Below are 21,060 nucleotides of genomic sequence, written 5' to 3'. Positions count from 1 at the left end.
AGGCAAATGGGTTTACATTGCACAATAATGGGATTCATATGAAACTATGAACATGTAGTTATGCTGCACTAAAGACAACTCAGAAGTGGCATTTTTAAACATTTAAACCAGAAAGATAAACAATAGCACGTCATTAATTTTGCATCCTGTTTCATGAAAGCACTGTCTTCAGCTTGGAAACTGACCAGTTCCATGCTGCTTTAAGTATGTATGTTTTAAAACACATGAAATAATGGAACAGAGTTTAGTCACAGACAGTATCTTTATGTTTAATCATGTTTTGTGGCTTTCCTCCTAGATGTAACAGAACACTGTTCAGCTATTTTACTAATCTGGGCTGGTGCTGACAGCTGATATACTTTCAGTAATCGAAACTGCAGACAAAATAATTAACACATGTTGACACATGTTAACTTAAATAACAGTCTCAGTGGTAGTCTTTCCTGATCGATTTTTTTTCCACTGGATTATTTCCTATTATGTTTATGTTTGTTTGTTTAGTTTGTTTTTTAAATAAAAAATGTATTGAAAAAAGTGGGCAAAACTAACGGTGCATGTTTATTGTGAATAAAGTGAGGCAGTGATACCTTTAAGGAAATGCAGTATAAAGTAACTGCTTAGAAAGAATAAATGGCATAAATGTATTTCATGCAACATAAAGTCACTGGTGTATCACAATACACAAAACCAAACATTCAAGACAAGACATGCAAGTTATAGTTGTATATTTATTACACACAGAAGAGTTGCAACCAAATAACATGCCTTTCAAAAAAATAATGAAAGTCCCTTTACTATGACAACAGCATCCTGCTGCAAAGTATTTTTTCTAGGACCCTCATTATACTGTGGTAACATTTTTATCTATCTTATAGTTTGGTGTTATAATATTTTAACCCATAAATATAATTAGACACTTAAACATGATCATGAAATACACCAAGTATATCCAGTATCCACATTTCACATGAACTATCCAAAAATATATTTCATGTACTAATGGCTATGTAATTACGGACAATGTACTCTCATTTTGAAGAGAAATATTAAGAGAACTGTCTAAATTGGCAGAATACTGAACCAATTGGGTAAATTTTGCAAGTGACTGAGGCACTTTTTCAGTGTATCATTTGTTGGGAGAAAGTTTTATAAATCTGACCTAAGTTTTCAGGGATTTTTCTAAGCCTTGTATGCTTAACAAGCAGGATTTGAAAGGCTATGAAAATCTTCTCTAAGAGCTGAAACAGCTACAAATGACAACATGCTTGAAATAAAATGCAGACTGCTATAAGTGAGCAAGTGCTATTTGATGGAGGAGGCCTCCCACATAGTATAGCAGAAACAGGAAGTTAGAGTTTACAGTGTCATGCAGTGAACTAATATAGGAAATGTTACACAATATCTGGAATGCAGATGGAAACACAGAGCATGCAGAGATACATTCAAGCAGATAGGAGTAAAATGTATAAAGGCATGCATGCACACCAGATCTCAACACATTGACCAAATGTACTGATTAAGAAAAAAAAGAAGATACATTCACCAAAGTTAAGATTAACACATAAAAAAACTCACAAAAACCTTAACACAATCATGCAGTGTTTCAATTAATAAACAAAAACGAAATGTTATCCACATTAGTACAAAATGCATGCAAGATACACCATAACCCAAACCTCTTTGTGATGAAACATTAAATATGAAAAGAATAACACTGTGACAAGTCTGTTTTTTACCTTCACTATCTGACATGGTGCCCTGAAGGTCATCCAGCAGCACATAACCCCTACCCCTGGTTGGCTCTTCCCTGATATGTTGCTGCTGCTGGGAGTCTTGCAAAGACAGGCAAGAACCAAACTGGTCCCTTGAATCAGCTGAGATGGGGGGCAGAGGTCCCGCTGATGCACGGGCCATGCCCATAGGCTGCCCAACAGGGCTCAGTGGACTCTCTTCTTCTGAGTTCTGGGCCACTATGGGAATTCGGCCACGCCCACTTTGCACAATGGGAAGGCTAGTGGGTTTGGTGCGACCAGACGGGGTCTGATAACTTGGTACATCTCCAGATGCTTCTCCATCTCCTTTAAGTCTTAGTGAAGAGCTGGAAGGGTCCCTTTTGATAGACAAGTCCAGACCATAGCAAGATGTGGGCCTGGATGAGGGTCTTGAGCGGCTACCACTAGGATAAGCAGAGTCCAAGCCCAAGCTCTGGCCCAAGTTTAGTGACCCAGCCAAGTTGGCACCCAAGGTGGATCCAAGGTACTTTTGTTGCTCTGCAATATTCTTACGAAGACCAAAGGTAATCTCATCCTGCATGAGCCTGCTTGATCTTGGGGATGCACTAGTAGACCCAAGATAGCTGGTATAGTCTGTCTCCAAAGCTCTGCTGTCTGTAATAGAGGAATACTTGGAGGAGATTTTAGGATCTATCAGTGGGGTCTTGTGTTTTTGGTACAACATTGATGCCGGGAGTTGTTTAGCTGCCTGCTTCTCAAGAGTAAGTCGACTGATGCTGTACTTTTCTGACTTTGGATAGTGTCTTTGGGAATAACTTGACATACCAGAGCTTGGAGTATAGTAGTGCTGTGAGAGACCTGTCAGTTGTTCTAAGTTTTCTGTTCCACCTGTGCTTCTCCTAAATTCCTGCTTGAGCTGTTGTTTCAGAAGTTTCAGTTCATATGGTTCCTCCATTGTATCCTCTTCATCAGGGGTCTTTCCAAAAGTATGGAGTCTGGAGGTGGAACCCAGATAGTCTGTAGAGCCTAGATCTGCAGCACTTCTACGCAACAACTTCTCTGCTTTAGCCAGCTCCCTCTCAGCCAGACTATAAGACGAAGAAAGTCCCGTGGAACCTTTAGCTAGTTCTGCAGCATCTTCCAGCAGCATGTAACTCCGAGGTGTGTGGTGTTCTACATCTGTGTAGTAGGAGTCAGAGACAGCTGACATTGGACTACTTGCCATACTTCCCACCTCCAAGGCTCTGAGGTCAAGGTGGTTGCCATATTTGTCATATTTGACACCCAGGTAAGGTGATGATGTGGGATCAGGCTGACGGCTAATGACATCATATTTAGTTGACTCCAGCTCTGAGAGAAGGGCTGCTTGTCTAGCAGCTTTCTGCTGCAACAAGAGCATCTGGTGGTAACTTTGCTGCTGGGAGCTAGTGAGTGATGGGACAGAAGAGTAGATCGAATGGGACTGGTAGGACTGGGGATTCTGGTAGAGAGACTGCTGGTATTGGCTTTGAGGGTATTGGTACTGAGAGTATTTGCCATATTCATGCTTGGTTTGAGGTGGGACAAAGTCGTCCAGTTCTGACTGAGGAGCTGTCCTGGGACGTTCAAGACCATGATCTTCAATCTCCTCATCTTCACCACCTCCATGCCCACCTCTTGTCTCTCGTATATTACTGACCTCACTGTCTGACATGTAGTCCCTGTCCTCTGCAACACTCTGTAGGTAGGCCCTTTCTCTCTTCTCCCTCTCCTTTAGTAGCGCATCTTTTCTACGATTAATGCCCATCTCCAAGTACCTAAGCTTGGCATCAATCTCTTTCTCTTCTTCATCTAATTCTGCTTGTCTTTTGCGGAGCTTGGAGGACTCACGCTCCACCAGATCTAGCTCACGATCAATGTCTTGTAGGATCTTTGCACGTGCCATGTTGGAGTTACGGCACATTCTTCGGCGAGCAGAACCAGTGCTGTATGCTGTCTGGCCAGTCGTTGTTGACTCATCCTCTGATGGTGGATTTGGGAGAGTCCTCTTCACCTTCTTTTGAGTGCCTGTTGGTGTACCACCTGAGCCTTTCCCCTGTAAGTAAAAAAATATTAGTACTATAGGAACTGAAGCCCTAAAATAAAGCAGCCAACTGGGTGTGTAATCCTCAGAATCTGAATGACTGTCTCTGAAACATGTTACCCAGAAAACATTAACTTGAAATACTTGTTATAATTTGTATGAATCGATTTACATTGTAAAATTAAAAAGGGGTCATGGTGTTTTGTAGTGTGTGTATATAAGGCTATTAAAAATACAGTTGACTGACCACCTGTTCTGGGTCTCAGTAAGATATGTATTCCTGCCTATAGGTATTACAGCCTACTCACTAACATCCACTCTTTAGTCTAAAAAGAGGTAATTTATTCGCATTAAGCATTATGGATCTCTGACAGCTCAGTATTTTCCTGCAAGCTCAGCTTGTTTTCCATCTGGTTATGTATGTATGAGATTCTCAACGGTGAATTGCTCAGGCAGAAAACTGACTTCCATACCCCACGGTATTTTATCAAGAAATGGGCTCAAGCTGGAAACACCTCTTCAGAAACATCTAAATAAATTTTAAATGTTATTGGAAAAAGAAGAAGTTTAAACACAAATCACATCTTCATCTTGTGAAAGTGAAAATAAACCAATGTTTTTGTTTTGTGCATCCTTTTTTTTTTTTTTTACATACTTGAAGAACTGACTTGTGTAAACTGATAGTACTTACACTATCACCATACTGCGTGCCGGACGTTGTTCTTTCTTCTCCTGTTGGACTCATGGGCTTCGGGTCAGACATGGATCTTTGCATGGATTTTGACCCTCTGGGACTTGCTGGAGAGGCTTTTGATGGATCCGTACTTCCTCTTTGCTTTTGTGGGCTTGTATCACCTAGGGATTTATCATAGGACACAAACTCAAGGGATTTACTCGGTGATATACAGGGGGATATGGGAGAATAGAGTACTTTGGGGGATTTAGGATGGGCTTGAAGTGTAGAAGAATCAGCTTTGAGGTTAGGAGACTGACCTATTTCTAGGGGAGTAGGTCGTTTCTTTGGCGATGTTCTTTCAGAGTCTGACAGCTCCATCCTGGTGTCCATTATAATGTTCCCCTCTGTATCTGTTTGTATAGAAATCTCAGTGTGGGCTTGAAGAGACATCTCTGACTGCCCACCCCGATCACCCCTGGCAGTACGTGGCCGGCCTTGTCGACTTCTGGTCTGAGCCTCCCATTCCTCTTGATCCTCATCATCGGTCTGTACACAACTATCAACACTCTTTTTAGCACTTCTCTTCTTTCTCCCTGCTGTGTAAGCTTTGCTGACTGCTTCATCTTCTTCATCTGTTTGGCACCCACTATCTGTAATCTTTCTGGCTAGTACTGTGCCATCAGGTCCTAAGACAAGTGCCTCCTGCACACCATGCCCTGGCATGTCCCCACTAGGATACATCTGACGAAGCTTTTGCTCCTCCAGTTGCAAACGAAGTTGCTCTTGGAGTCTCTGAATTTGCTCAAGCTGCTGCTGTTGCTGAGTATACGTTTCTTTCTGCATCATAAGGTGAGCTTGTCTTTCCTCCTCTTGCTGGGACAATATCTGCTGCTTCATGGCCTGCAGCTCTTCCAGTTCCTTCTGTACCAGGAACTGTTCTTGTTCACGGAATCGCTGAATCTCCTGCCGCTCCCATTCTAATTCTTCAGCCAGGCGCTGTTGCTTGAGTTTCTCCATTTCTAGCCTTTCACGCTCTGCCTGATATTGGCCATCCCCAGGAACCATGGGTGAAGACAGAGCCTCCAGTGAAGCAGCTATGGCCTCCAGGGATGCATCAGTGTAGTCAAGGGATAAAGAGGTTGTTGCAGTAGTGGCAGCATTAACAGCAGTAGTACCTGCTCTAGACATCTCCAGATTAAGTGGGGCATCTCCTTGTTCTTCTGTTTCACTAGTGGAGATGGTTGAGAGAAAACTGTGGGACCGTGTAAGTGGCAAGTTTTGGAGGTTGGACAGGGAAGGCATGGTGTCGCTGGTGTGCATACCTGACAGAGTATTGTATGTTGTACTAAATATGGACCCAGGCTGGGTAGTAATGGCATATGTAGATGGAATTGGTGCTGCAACAGAAGAATAGACCACTCCATTCGAAGACCTTAAAACACTACTTGTACCAAAGAGTGTACCAGCAGCACTTGTGACTCTGGCTTGAGAATAAGGTGGAATAGTCATTCCTGCGTAAGCCCCTTTCTTGGAGTAGTCAACAGCTTCACCTGTCAAAAATCAAAAATATCAGTTCAGTCCCATATTGCAGACTTATTTAATGTTGAAGCAAGCCATGCCTTATCCAAATTATGAAAAACGTGGAACAAGGGGGAAAAAATCCAATACTGAGGTGCAACAAGCATAACAGCATGCAGGCACATGCAAAAATCTCATTATGACAGAAAACAAAAACAAAAAATGTCCATGCAAAATAAAATAAAAACAAATCAAAAAAATATTAAAATGCCACATTAGCCATGAATAAGTGGAGGCAGTTCAAAGTGACATTTAAGTGACAGGTCTGCAATGTCACTGCACTGACCTGCATCAGAAATCTTTGCTGAGGTAAGATCTACTGCACCCTCTGTCGTGCCACTGAAATTATAGCTGTTCTTACTCTTGTAAAAGAACAGGCCAGCTTCTGCTAAATTAGTGTCTGACATTGATGGTTTAATCCCTCCAAACCCTCTCATGCCATAAGATGATCGATCATACTGATAATGGTCATCACGATATCCAAAACGATCTTCGGGTAGAGGTGTGGTAGGTTGTTGAGTCGTGCAACTTCCTGCAAATGGGAGCTTGTACACAACATCACAGCATACAGCTCTTTTTCCTGCAGTTAGATCCACTGGTTTGCCATCATCTGTGATTACAGCTGTGACCACTTCTGCAGATGTAGCATCCACTGATACCACAGTGTTGAAAGGTTTTGTTGTGCTGAGGTCAACAGCTCCTGCCACTGAGGTTGTACCAGTATGTAATCCATTGGCGACACAATTTGCAATAGAAGTGGGCGCAATAGTGACAGGGATAGCCTGGAAAGTTCCTCCACCTGTGCTTGATCCGACTGAGAGGTTAATAGGAATCTCTGTGGTAGCATGAGTGAAGGGCTGAGAGTCAATTGGCCGATATATAATTTGAGAAACTGGTTCAAAGGACTTATTTTTTGTTAACTGAAGGGGCACTGAAGATGCTTGACTGCTGTCCACATTGTCATGTTGGTGGATTGTGGCAGAACAAGTCACAATAGTGATGCTATCCGTCACTATAGAAACAGTAGATGATTCAGCACTGAGGTTGACCACAGGTGACTGCACTGCACTGTTATGACGACTGACATCACTTGCAAAGGACTGACGTCTTGAGTCTGGGCCAGCAGACAGATCCACACCGTTCATGTCTGATTCGGGGTCCACTTTCATAGTCCTAAGATCCACCACCTCAGAAGGTTGGAAGGTCTGACCATTCTGTGCATGCAACTGGGGTTTGGGTTTCTCCAACGAGACTGGAACTCCATTTGCCCTAGGCGCTGGTACTGGTGGTGAAGTCCTTTCATGAACAACAGAGACAGTGGTCCTTTGGACTTCTGTGGTAACCACTTGTGAGATGAGGTTTGGCAAAACCACAGGTGCCTGAGCTGAGGCAGATACAGCCTCAATTATATGACAAGAACTGGATACATGTTTTTCCGGGCCACAAATCTCTTGATTTTCAATGGATTCTGTGACTCGTGTGTATGCCAGGGGAACCCTGGTTGTCTGAGGATGAGTTGGTTGTTGATGCTGCTGTGAATATGACTGAGGTTGAGGTGGTGGTTGGTGATAACTCCCATCCTGTGGTTGGCGTGAAGGAGATGCTGGGCCAGGGCTAGACGTAGCTTGAGTTGTGACACTGTCTACTGGAGAGCTAGGCTGAGATGGCAGTGTGATAACCACGTATGTGTCACGAAGATTGCTGGCATATCTTGGAGAAGAAGGAGACTTTGGTGAGGGTTGAAATGGTTTGCTCTCAGAGGATGGGCTCAGATTCAGGACGATCTCATTAGAACTTGTGGGAAGTACAGTGGGCCTTGTTGGATATGGAGCATGGGCAGGTGAAGAAGGCTGTGAGCCAGGCTTTGGTGCAATTGGTGGTTTGACACCATATCCTGGTCTGTGGCAGTCCCCAATCCCAGCAGGAATGGATGGCTTTGGGGGAACAGGTGGCGGAACATGAGGTTTGTATGTTGGAGTAACTACTTGTCTTATAGGTGGTCCTTGGGTTGTTGTCTCTGGCCTTATTGGAGCTGCTGAAGCCTGAGGTGGAAGTGGAACTGGAGGTTTCCTGGGAAATACAGTAGGTTTTGGTGGGGTGGGCGGAGGCAGTGGTGGTGCAACAGGTTCTTCTGCTTTTTCCTGAGAGTTAGCCCTACGCAGGACATTTGGCTTAGGGGGCACAGGTGGGGCAGTTGACACTACACTGGGTATACTCGGTGTGTACTGTGGGACTGTGGGCAAGGGTGGTACGCTAGTAATCACAGGGGCTGATGTTTTTGTGAGTGCACCAGACAAGTCTACAGCATCAGCCTGGGGTGCTGTGATTGTGGTGTGAGGTTGCTGATCTGATGTGGATGATGGAGGAGGCTCAGAAATCTCTTTCACAGGCTTAGTGTCAGTTGCTGTTATCTCCTCTTCCTTTTTAATTATACTCTCATCATCAGAAGACAACTCTCCTGAAGAGCACTGGGTCACTTTTAAGTCTGGGATGGGGTGGAGTGCCTTTCTAGATGCAGTGGCATCCACTTCTGGCCCCTGCTGGGTTGGACTTGTTCCAGGAGTCAGGACTCTTTTCATTAGCTCTTCATAGGCAGTTTCAGCATCCAACAATGGCTTCCCATCTTTGCCTAACGTTACTGTATTGCTTTTCGAGATGATATTCTCAGCAGGTTGTAGAACAATTTCTGGGGCAATGCTTTCCTTCTTTGGCTGCATATTTTGGTATTCCTGCTCCAGCTGCATGAATTCCTTCCTCTTTTTTATCATGTCTTCATAAACTTCATCTGGTGATCTTAGCTTTTTGGGCTGTGCAGGAACAGCAATCTTCTCTGGCTCCCCTAGATCAGCTGTTGAATTGTCAATAAGAGATGAATAGGCATAGTCTTCAATGAGCATGCCTCCATAAAGAGACTCTTTTATTGGTTGAATCTCACTTTTGTCAAGTGTTGGTGATTTAGCCCTCAGTATTATTTCTTCATAAGCTTCATCGGCAGATTTGAGAGGTTTTTTCTGTGATTTATCAGTATTTTGATCATCTGTTGGGGAGTGAAGAGATACTGATATAGGCAGTTGGTATGTTTTCTGGACTGCTGCAATCTTCGCAGCATGGACTTCAAACCCTTCAGGATCTGATTCAATACTCGGGGAGAAATCTGAGCAGGACGATCGTCTGATCTCTTCCATTTCAGCTTCTTGCCTCAGCTCTTCAGTTGGTGAGGCATCTTCAATAGGAGAAAGGTTGCTTGGTGGTGTCTTTGGACGCTCTCGCCTTCTCTGGGCTCGAATCTCCTCTTTGTCTTTCTTTGATTTTTTTCCTGAGCCCTTCTGTTTTTCTTGCTCCCTGAGCAGCTCCTCTTCTTCCCTTAATTCTTCTTCCTCAGAAGAGTCTTCGATAGTTGGCAATGTTTGACCAGGTTGCCTGTGTTTGGCTTTCCTGTGTTGTTTGCCCTCACCAGAACGGATATGGCTCGGACTACTACTGTCACTGTCTTCATCCAGTGATGAGAGGGATGTTGGGGATGTTCCAGGAGTGAAGCTGGATGCATGTAGACTGGATGACCCCTCACCTCTAGATCGATCATCCGGAGAGTCTGTCAGGCTTTCCATTTCAGGCTCGCCATCATCATTAGGTATACGGATAGGGCTGCTGGTTGCATTCAGTTCCATAGTTTGGAATTTGCGAACTGCAGTACCACTCTGAGGCTCCTTTTCTTTTGCTTCTGGTCCCTCCTCTTTGTCTGTATCAGGTTTATCCAGTGACATTCTGAGTTCCTTATCTTCATCATCTGGACTTATTGTGGTTTTCTTGGTAAGTCGTCTGACTTTACCTGATGTACTCTTTTCCACAGTCTCTGATTTCTTCTGTTCTGTTTGTTTCTTCTCTTCCTCTCTGATTTTTCGCCGCACTAGATTTTCTTCATCAGATGGAGAAGCATCCTCATTTTCACTCATTTCTATGATCTGTTTTCTGATAAAGTCCTCATCATCTCCTGACACTGGGCTTTCTTTTCCAAAGCTTTCACTGCTATCATCCAGGGAATCCGCCCTGATATCCATGGGCACAAGCAGCTTTTTCTTTGTGGTCCCTTTGGCATTCTTCTCAAAAAGTTCTCTGTCCTCTTCTGAACTTGGTGAATCAGGAGAGAGAGGAAGGACCTCTAATTTACGTCTGCTCTTTAGAGTGTCCGTTTGTTTCTCCTCTTCTTTTGTGCCTGCTTGGGCCTCCAGAATGGGAAGGACGGTGCTCTCCAGCTTTGCTATGTCTGATGGGCTGGTGGGACTACCCTCTTTGGCAGCCACTTCTTTCACTCCAGGCTCTTTCAACATCTCCACTGGTTTTACCTGAGGGATTGAAAAGACAACAACATTTTTTCAGTACTTATTGCAATAAAAGTGTTTCACAGATGGTTAATTAAAAGAGAATTTTTTAACATTTGTCCCTCAGTGTCGATAGGCTGTTACTTGTGACATTTAACTGAGTAGATTGTACTGCTGGCAGACATTGCTCAGGGCACACAGTGGTGACTACAGATAAGGAGAGGTGACTGCATCAGAACAAAAGTAGTACATTTTAAAATTCATTCACTTCATCAAAACTGGGTTAATAAGAATAACGGTACAGATGACTGGAAAAATCATGAGTATCAGATGCAATCGGGTATAATCAGTTGACTCTCTAAACTAGAAGTTTTGGGCTTGTATGTGCACAAGGTTTATGTGCATATAAATTCAGGAATGACAAATTGAGATTAAAACAAGCATTCTGTAACTTTAATTACTTCAATTAACTATTGTGGTGCATTATTTAAACACAATAATTAGGCGATAGCAAAAGCTAATTACTTTAAGTTATTTCTAGAAAACCACTGATGTTGACAAAGTGAAGAAAACTACAATTATCACAAACAGTAGGTTCCACTTTTCAGAAACATGATACATACAGTCGGTCATGAAATCATTCAAATGCAAATTTCAGTGTTTAGATATAAATATTATTCAACACAGCAGAATATTTAGTCAGTAATATTTAGCTCCCTCAATGTGTTTAACATTTCTGTTGTTAAGCAAATAAATGGAACTCAGGGATACTTCTATGATCTATGCTACATGCGCTAAATTCTACAGTCACCTCAGAGACAGCAGCTTCACCGCTGAGCTTTTCCTGAGGCTGAGCTTCAGCCTCCTTTTTCTCCACCATGTTCTCCTCCTTTGGGGCTTCTTCCTGCTCACTAACTACAGAAACTAGTATTTCAGGTTCTGTTACAGGGACTGAAGGTACTGATATGGGAGCACCTTCATTTTCAGAAGCTGCCTCTGATACTTGATTCTTCTTTGATCTTGTGCTCTCTCCTCCATCAAGCTCTGCAGTGCCATCTTTGTCACACACTGTGCTTGCCTCTGATACAGAAATAGTTTCCAGGATGGTGCCAGCAACAGGTGGTGACTCATCCTCTTTTTTGTCCTGTTTTGCTTCCTCCTCTCTGGTCGACGGCTCTGCAACTTTCTTAGGCTGTTTTTCATCATTGCCTGTCACGGCTAATTCCTCTCTCTCTACTTCATGTTGATTTTCAGCATTAGTGCTTCGTGAACCAGCTTCTGTCTCATCCTGGAGGAGTTTCTCCTCACAGGTTTTATCGCTGACTTGAGTATTACTAATAATAGTGGAGGATGACACCTCAACACTCTGCTCTGGCACCTTGACATTGACCTTTTCTTGTTCCTCAGAGTTAGTGGTTGGAGGAACAGAGATACCCTTTGCTTCCTCAGATTTATCAGCTGCTTCGGGTGTCTGCTTTTCCTCTTTCTCTGGCACACTCTCCACTTCGATCACAGGCTTCTCTTTCTCTTCCGACTTCTCTGACGCTGATACTGTCTCAACATGGCTTTCCCCAGCAGGCTCACACGTTGTCCCTGGTTCTATCTCTTTATTTATCTCAATTTTTTCTTTTGGCATTTCTTCAGGGACAGCTGGAGCTGGCTCCCCTGCTGTTTCTGGTTCTTCTTTCTCTATTACAAAACAACTGCTCTCTGTTTCAGTGCAGCTGAGGGCTGGACTTGATTCTGCTTTATTAACCATCTCCTCCAGAGGTTTCTGGTCATTTGCTGTCTCAACTGTTTTCTTTTCAACCGCCTCTTCTTCAGAAGCTTTCCCTTCGTCAGCTTTTGCCTCAGTAACCCTCTCTGCAGCTGCGTTTGTTTTTATCTCGACTGATGTTTCCTCATCAGCCCTCCCAGGTAGTATCTGTTTAGCTATTTCATCGTTACTAACAACATTCTGAGAAACTTTATCTTCAACAGCCTTCTCCTCATTTGCTTTTTCCACGGCTTTAGTTTCTTCTTCAAGTGGAGCACCAGAATTATTTGCCACATTAGGTAGAGTAGGCTCGTTTTCTTTTATTGTGGATTTGTTTTCCACTGCATTTGCCTGACTTTTCTCCTCTGAAGCTGAGGCAGGAGTTGCTTCTGATTGCACAGAAGGGCTCTCAGATTCTACACACTTTTCTGGTTCAGAGTTTAATTCTTGTTGAGTCTTGTCAGGTGTAGGGACATCAGCTTTGTCAACAGGAGCTATTGGTTCTGCTTCTGTTATTATTTCTGCGGTAACATTACTCTCAACATTAGGTGTCACATTATCAGGCTCAAGTTTTGTAGTAATGTCTGCTTTGTCCTCATTGACAGCTGTTTCTACTGTATCTGATGGAGTTTGATCTGCCGGAGCATGTTGGGGTTCATCTATTGGAGGTTTCTCAGCTGTGACCTCGATCACTTTCTCCTCTTTTACTTCTGCAGCTCTAGAATCAGGCTGAACAGGGCCAGCGTTTTGTGTGACTTCCTCAGGGATCAAGGCAGGAGGCTTTGGCTCAACTGAATTTGTTGTCACTTCTGGAAGCTTTTCTGGAGCGGGCTCTATTTTCTCATTATCTGTCTGGGGAGCTGCAGCCCCACTCTGAGTAATCGTGGGATTTGGCTCAGTTTCTACCTCTGCTGGGACTGCTGTCTTGTCTAAACCTGTATTAGTCAACAGATTTTGCATCTCACCTTCCACAGACACAGAAAGGTTCTCTGTCACATTCTCAGAGCCACTCTGTTGTTGCTCAACTGCTGGGATTTCACCGGCAAGTGCACTCTGTGCTTGTTGCTCAACATTAGAAATCCCTGCATCAGGCTGAGGATGGTCCTCTGCTACTTTCTGTTGTTGATCAACTGCTGCGATTTCACTGACAGTTGCACTTTCCAGCTGTTGATCAAAATCAGCTGCCTGTGTATCAGGTTGAGGTTGGTTCTCTGCTACCTTTTGTTGTTGCTGAGCTGATGAGGTTTCACTGACAGGTGCACTCTGCGCTTGTTGCTCTACATTAGGTACCTCTGCATCAGGCTGAGGGTCGTCCTCTGCTACCTTCTGTTGTTGCTCAACTGCTGGGATTTCACTGACAGTTGTACATTGCATTTGCTGATCAGAATCAGATGACTGAGCCTCGGGGTGAGGATGGTCCTCTGCTATTTTCTCACTGCTGTTCTGCTCTTGCTCAACTGGTGGGGCTGCTGGAATACTATCAGCTAAATCATCTGAAGTTGGATTTTTTTGCTCAGGATGAATTACACTCTCTGACACTGATTTATCTGCTAGCGGTTGTCTATGCTCTGTTGACTGCAGTGTTTCCTGCGGGATGTCCTCAGGAGGAGGGGTACTATGATCAGGTGAAATTGGTGCACTATCAGGTGTGGTTGTGGGAACAGTTGAAGGTACTACCTTGGCCTCAGAGGCTGGTGGGGGTTGGTCTGCTGCTTCTACTACAGGTTTGCTATCTACAGCAGCAGGGGCAGGGGAGGAGGAAGGAGCAGGAGCAGGTGGTTGCTTCTTTGGGGAAGCCATGGATGGAGGCGGCATGTCTCCCAGCTGGCCTGACATGGCTCTTTGGGTCTGACAGTTGAGGCAAAGCCATTCTTTCTGTAACACAAAGACAAAACAGATTGTTAGTACGTATTATGAACCCCTTGAATATAAATATACACTGCTCAAAAAAATTAAAGGAACACTTTTTAATCTAAGTATTGCATCAAGTTAGTCAAACATGTGGGATACTAGTAAGTAACAGAGGAGGTTTTTAGTCAGTTTCAGCTGCTTTGGTGTTCATAAAATTAACAACAGATGCACGAGAGGGCGAACAATGAGACAACCCCCAAAACAGGAATGAGTTTACACGTGAAGGCCACTGACATTTTTTTCCTTCCTAATGTTTTCTGACTGTTTTCACTAGTTTTGCATTTGGCTAGGGTCAGAGTCACTTCTGGTAGCATGAGGTGATACCTGGACCCTACAGAGGTTCCACAGACAGTCCAACTCCTCCAGGATGGCACATCAGTGTGTGCCATTTCCAGAAGGTTTGCTGTGTCTCCCAGCACAGTCTCAAGCGCATGGAGGAGATTCCAGGAGACAGGCAGTTAGTCTAAGAGAGCTGGACAGGACTGTAGAAGGTCCTCAACCCATCAGCAGGACAGGTATCTGCTCCTTTGTGCAAGGAGGAACAGGATGAGCACTGCTATAGCTCTACAAAATGACCTCCAGCAGACCACTGGTGTGAATGTCTCTGATCAAACAATCAGAAAGAGATGTAATGAGAGTGGTCTGAGGGTCCAGTGTCCTCAAGTGCTCGCTGATCGGCACCGTGGAGCTCGGTTGAGATTTGCCATAGAACACAGGAATTTGCAAGTCTACCACTGGTGCCCTGTGCTTTTCACAGGTTCACCCTGAGCACATGTGACAGACATGAAATGGCCTGGAGAAACCGTGGAGAACGTTACGCTCCCTGTAACATTGTTCAGTGTGACCGGTTTGGTGGTGGGTCAGTGATGGTGTAGGGAGGCATATCCATGGAGGGATGCACAGACCTCTACAGGCTGGAGAATGGCATTCTGACTGCCAATAGGTAACAGGATGAAATCCTTGGACCCATTTTTAGACCTTACATTGGTGCAGTGGTCCTGGATTCCTTCTGGTGCAGGACAATGCCCGGTCTTATGTAGTAAGAGAACTCATGCAGTTCCTGGAGGATGAAGGAACTGATGCCATTAGCTGGCCCCCATGCTCACCTGACCTGAATCCAATAGAAAACCTTTGGAACATTATGTTTTGTTCCATCTGACACCATCAGGTTGCTCCTCAGACTGTCCAGGAGCTCAGTGATGCCCTGGTCCAGTTCTGGGAGGAGATACCTCAGGACACCATCTATCGTCTCATTCAGAGCTTGTCCCGATATCGTCAGTCATGCATACAAGCGCATGGAGGCCATACAAACTACTGAATACCATTTTGAGTTGCTGCCAAGGAATTTCAGCAAGATGGACCAGCCTGTCACATCAGTTTTTCACTTTGATTTTGGGGTGTCTTGAATTTAGCCCTCCTGGGGGGTTGATAATTTTCATTTCCATCAAACAATGTGGCATCTTTTCATTCCTAACACATTATCCAGTCCATATCAATGCTAATATCCAGTTTGTTTTTCCCCACATTGAAATAAGGATGTGTTTTCAAAGTGTTCTTTTAACTTTTTTGAGCAGTGTATATTAAATAAAAGCTGGCACAGATCTGTTGTATTTTACTGTATATGCAGAGTATGTGTAAAATGCTTTGTTTGATTTGCATGGATTGACAAAATTGCGTAAAGATCCACACAAATAAATATAACTGACCCTGTACTCATAATAACACAGCTATATTAAACAGCAAGCTTCTACGTAGTTAAAACGACACTGTGACTGCATAACTTCTTCTATTTCAAGGGAGGCTTTTACATTTGTGGGACTTAAGAGATAGAGCCATGCATAATGCATGGTAATGGGACAGGGGTTTACCGAGGCAAGCCAGCAAGGTCTGGGTGGCCTATGCAGACGTTTCATGTAGAGAGACTGTGTCTGAATGTGTATTTGTGTCTTTATGACCGTATGCATGCATATACACACCCTATACACAGATATGCTTGAAATTTGTGAATAAAATGCGTTCATAGCTGAAGTTTTTTACCCTACAGTGGTAATTCAACTGCTTCAAACATTCACAACAGAAAAAAAACCAAAAAAAACAAGGACTCTCTGCTTGACAGTTGTGTGAGTCAGTGAACTGTAGCTGTTTTTCTCAAGACCCACTGCTCCCTGAACATCTCATTTAGTTCTGATTACATTTCTATTCAGATGGTGAAGCCCATCAGAAGCCAATTTAAAGAACATATTCAGCACAGTTTTTTCTTTAAATACAATAATTTGCCATAATTCCTGCCTTAGAAAACTGGGATGTAGTTTTTGGATAAGCACTCGTTGGCACAATTCTTCTCATGTGTTATCTCACAGCTCTACTAAATCTTCCCTGCCATGGTTGTCCTATTATTACTGTATATTCCCAGGTACTCACTTAAACACAGGACTCAAGAGCAACATACCAAGACTTAAGGCTATGCTGGGAGCTATAATTCAAGAGCTGCAGGTATTATTGGAGTTTAATATCCAGTGTTGCTTTGCTTTAAGTGAAAAAGATAAACAATCAACATGCTAGGGTTAGAGAGGACTGCAAACACACCCACCTATTCACTGCAATGACACCAAACCAAACCATGCATTATGGAAACCACAGTCACACACACAAAGACCTCATTTCACATTTCGCCAAGTGCTCCAACATTCCTCTGTGACCCCCTCGTATGAATGCCTTCGCCTGGCTTAACATCTGGGTTTATGCTAAACTTCCGAGGAGATCGCAGCCCGCATGTTAAGCCATGCAGCAGACAAGCCAACCTCTCTCCAACCACAGAGAGAAAGAAACAGGGTGACAGGAGGGGGGTGGAAGGAAATGACAGAGGGAATGTGGCAGCAGCAAAGTCAGATTAAATAAGGCATGAACCGCCATGTTTCAGCCCGTGCACAAACAGTAGAAGGTTCACACTTTAGAGAGAATCACTGGCATAGACATAGTCACTCCTAAAAAGGCAGCAAAAAGGGTTTTGGCAAATATTTTAGAGTGTTTGAGAAACTGTGACTCAGAAGATGGAGTTAGTAATAATGAAAGTGCTGCTTTTATTATCTGGAAGAAGAGAATGTATGAAGGTGCCAGGGCTCCTCCCATCACAACGGTTTGCTGACGCATATTTCCAACTTGACAGACTTGTCTGAGGATTCCAGTGAATCCTCAGACTTGATGATGGACAGATGCCGGTGCACATGCTGGTGCGTTTGTGTGTCTGTGCCAGTGTTACCAACTTGACCCCTTCTACCAGTCCCTGCTGGCAGGACTTTTGAGAGGGGAGTTTCTCCATCTTGACAGCTACATCAGTTAAACCAGACAGAGCAGCCACTGAGAGCTGGAGAGATGGCCGTCGATAGGAAATGCGGAAAAGCCGCTCAGTCAGACAGTCGGTCAGCCTCTTCAGAGCCAGTTATTGCTGACGTTATCAAGACATCACAACAGGCACGCCAGAAGATTTTACTGCCTTCTCAAACACACTTAATGTGTTTGTTACAGCATGTCAGGAGAACTGAGTCACATCTTTTTAAGCCACTGGTAACCTTTCCACTGAAGCAGACGTGTTAATATAACTCTGCACTACAGCTAAGTGGCTATTTCTGACGTATTTCCTACTGACAAGCCTTACAGTAATCACCCTGAAAGGCCAGCGGACTAATAAGTCTTTAGTGGATTTCCTTAACCACAGAAAGGCAATGTTTGTTTTTTAAGCAGCTTTGACTTCAAAACGTAGAAACCAAGAGATTTCAGATATCTGTACGTCATACTTGTGTTTACCTTGCCAGGTAGGATGCATCACTTTATATATACACACGTGGACAAAATTGTTGGTACCCCTCAGTTAAAGAAGGAAAAACCCACAATTCTCACTGAAATCACTTGAAACTCACAAAAGTAACAATAAATAAAAATTTATTGAAAATTAAATAATCAAAAACAGCCATTACTTTTGAATTGTTGATTAACATAATTATTTAAAAAAACAAACTAATGAAACAGGCCTGGACAAAAATGATGGTACCTCTATAAAAGGTTGAAAACTATTTGACCAGAGTGACATGATTAACTCAGGTGTGTCGTTTAATTGACATCACAGGTGTTTCCAAACTCATAATCAGTCAGTCTGCCTATTTAAAGGGAGACAAGTAGTCACCCTGCTGTTTGGTGAAAAGGTGTGTACCACACTGAACATGGACAACAGAAAGCGAAGGAGAGAATTGTCCCAGGACATCGGAAAAAAAATGATAGACAAACATCTTAAAGGTAAAGGCTATAAGACCATCTCTAAACAGCTTGAAGTTCCTGTGACAACAGTGGCTCATATTATTCAGAAGTTCAAGACCCACGGGACAGTAGCCAACCTCCCTGGACGTGGCCGCAAGAGGAAAATTGATGACAAATTGAAGAGACGGATCGTTGGAATTGTATCCAAAGAGCCCAGAGCAACCTCCAAAGAAATTAAAGGTGAACTCCAAGGCCAAGGTACATCAGTGTCAGATCGCACCATTCGTCGTTGTTTGAGCCAAAGTGGACTTCATGGGAGACGACCAAGGAGGACACCACTGCTGAAAAAAACTCATAAAAAAGCCAGACTGGAATTTGCAAAAATGCATGTTGACAAGCCACAAAGCTTCTGGGAGAATGTCCTTTGGACAGATGAGACCAAACTGGAGCTTTTTGGTAAGGCACATCAACTCTGTGTTCATAGACTCAAAAACCAAGCATACGAAGAAAAGAACACTGTCCCTACGGTGAAACATGGAGGAGGCTCAGTAATGTTTTGGGGCTGCTTTGGTGCATCTGGCACAGGGTGTCTTGAAAGTGTGCAAGGTACGATGAAGTCTGAAGACTATCAAGGCATTCTGGAGAGAAATGTGCTGCCTAGTGTCAGAAAGCTTGGTCTCAGTCGCAGGTCATGGGTCTTCCAACAGGACAACGATCCAAAACACACAGCCAAAAACACCCAAGAATGGCTGAGAGAAAAGCGTTGGACTATTCTAAAGTGGCCTTCTATGAGCCCAGATCTGAATCCCATTGAACATATGTGGAAGGAGCTGAAACATGCCATTTGGAGAGGACACCCATCAAACCTGAGACAACTGGAGCTGTTTGCTCATGAGGAGTGGGCCAAAATACCTGTTGACAGCTGCAGAACGCTCATTGACAAATACAGAAATCGTTTAATTGCAGTGATTGCCTCAAAAGGTTGTGCAACAAAATATTAAGTTATGGGTACCATCATTTTTGTCCAGCCCTATTTCATTAGTTTGTTTTTTTAAATAATTATGTTAATCAACAATTCAAAAGTGATGGCTGATTTTGATTATTTAATTTTCAATAAATTTTTATTTATTGTTGCTTTTGTGAGTTTCAAGTGATTTCAGTGAGAATTGTGGGTTTTTCCTTCTTTAACTGAGGGGTACCAACAATTTTGTCCACGTGTGTATATGAATATGGAGGACTGCTTTGCACAGTTGAAGCAAGTCTGTCCGTCAGTTAGGTGAGGTATTTGCTTTTCCTAGAAGTGATTCAGTCTAAAGCTTCCATATTGTGCCCCCTTTCAGCAAAATCATGAAAGTCTCATATGTCCTCAGCATGTGTCTTTCAATTTTTCAGCTCAATTGTTTCACTGTCGTTGCTTCATAGAGTTGAGTTGCTTCAGGAAGAAGACGCTCTGCATGATGTAAAACTTTTGACCACTCTGCAGTTGACAAAGACATCGATAAGCGTGTAAGACCAGATTTTTTTACATGGAAATATTGCTGAACTTACAACACAGCTTTTTAACACAACATTTCTGTTGGACATGGCTTTAAAGTGACTGCTGGTTAACATTTAGTCTAAATGGGTTGCATTTCCATCACGTTTTCTAGACTTGTTCTTTTGTGTGACACCAAAAACAGAAAAATGTTTAAGTGAGAAAAGCTTTCTTGGGAATGCAGCTGAATTAAAAATCAGTATATGTGAGCACAGAGAGCAGGAGTGAATAGCAAAAGTAAACGATGCCATATCTTAATAGTTTTGACTTCACACATGCAACAAAATAGTCACAAAACACAGTAAAAAAAACGATATAATTGATCGATTTAGTTACTACTTTTCATCCTTTGTAAAAATTTGGCTAAAATATGCTATTTCTAAGTGTTCACATTTTATTTGATTTCTGAAAATCACCTCATGATCTTAACTCAATGCCTTCGAGAGTCACAAAACCTACTTTGGAAACTAGTGAATCAGTCAATGTACAGATCATTTTTATAATCAATACATCAAGATTTTTGTGTAACATCATTGCAAATTGAATACCTATCTTAACAAGAAAAGCACTCAGAGAGTGCAGTACTCCACCAAGTCCATTCATTCCCCCATATAGCATTGTCAGAAATGCAGCATTTGTTCATTAGTTATTGGTGATCAGAAATCCCGGCACTATAGAATGTGGTCATTTAATATAGATGTACCCACAAACAAAATGACCTTGCACTGAGCACAGGCGTGCATTATGCATGTGTACGTTGTGTACAGATACCGAACTGTATGACCTAAATATGTAGCAGGCAGCTGACGTAGCATTCACTTGTTGTCATAGTTACAGTGACACCATGCCGCTATCTTGCAATGATACAGAAATCTTTAACAAATCTGTGGATCCAGACTATACACCGCATCATTTCCAAAATCTAATCACTTGGTCCTTGTGTCATTTCTGACCTTCCCTGAAAATTTCATCCAAATCCGTTAGTTTGTTTTTGAGTAATGTTGTGAACAGACAGATGGACAAACGAACACCGATCGTCACATAACTCCACCGCGCTCCTTGGTGGAGGAAATATCTGAGGACTTGCAAGCTTTGCTTTTTTCTGCCATCAGAGAAGATGCCTCACAACTGCCATCACATCCATCACAAACTTCAAAAATGGGGTTTAAGCAGTAGCATATCAATTAATGGGATGGCTCACTCCTCTCTTGCAGTCTCACCCTGTAATTAACACCCAATG

General features: G+C 43.1%; 1 protein-coding gene across 1 annotated transcript in view; it reads right to left on the bottom strand.

The window, feature by feature from the left end:
- The window catches only part of pcloa (piccolo presynaptic cytomatrix protein a), a 62,865-nt gene that overhangs the window by 21,403 nt on the left and 20,402 nt on the right, over positions 1–21,060 (bottom strand). Inside the window, exons 4-7 of the mRNA XM_051958160.1 lie at positions 13,802–13,999; positions 6,336–10,392; positions 4,487–6,021; positions 1,737–3,807 (exon numbers count right to left, since the gene is read on the bottom strand). Of these exons, the coding sequence (XP_051814120.1) occupies positions 1,737–3,807; positions 4,487–6,021; positions 6,336–10,392; positions 13,802–13,999 (7,861 nt within the window). The remainder of the gene's footprint in view (positions 1–1,736; positions 3,808–4,486; positions 6,022–6,335; positions 10,393–13,801; positions 14,000–21,060) is intronic.

The sequence above is a fragment of the Acanthochromis polyacanthus genome, chromosome 1 (genome assembly GCF_021347895.1).
Source record: "Acanthochromis polyacanthus isolate Apoly-LR-REF ecotype Palm Island chromosome 1, KAUST_Apoly_ChrSc, whole genome shotgun sequence".
In the NCBI taxonomy this organism is placed as follows: domain Eukaryota; kingdom Metazoa; phylum Chordata; class Actinopteri; family Pomacentridae; genus Acanthochromis; species Acanthochromis polyacanthus.
Note: the sequence above shows the minus strand (reverse complement) of the source record. Positions and strands in the feature narration are given on the sequence as shown.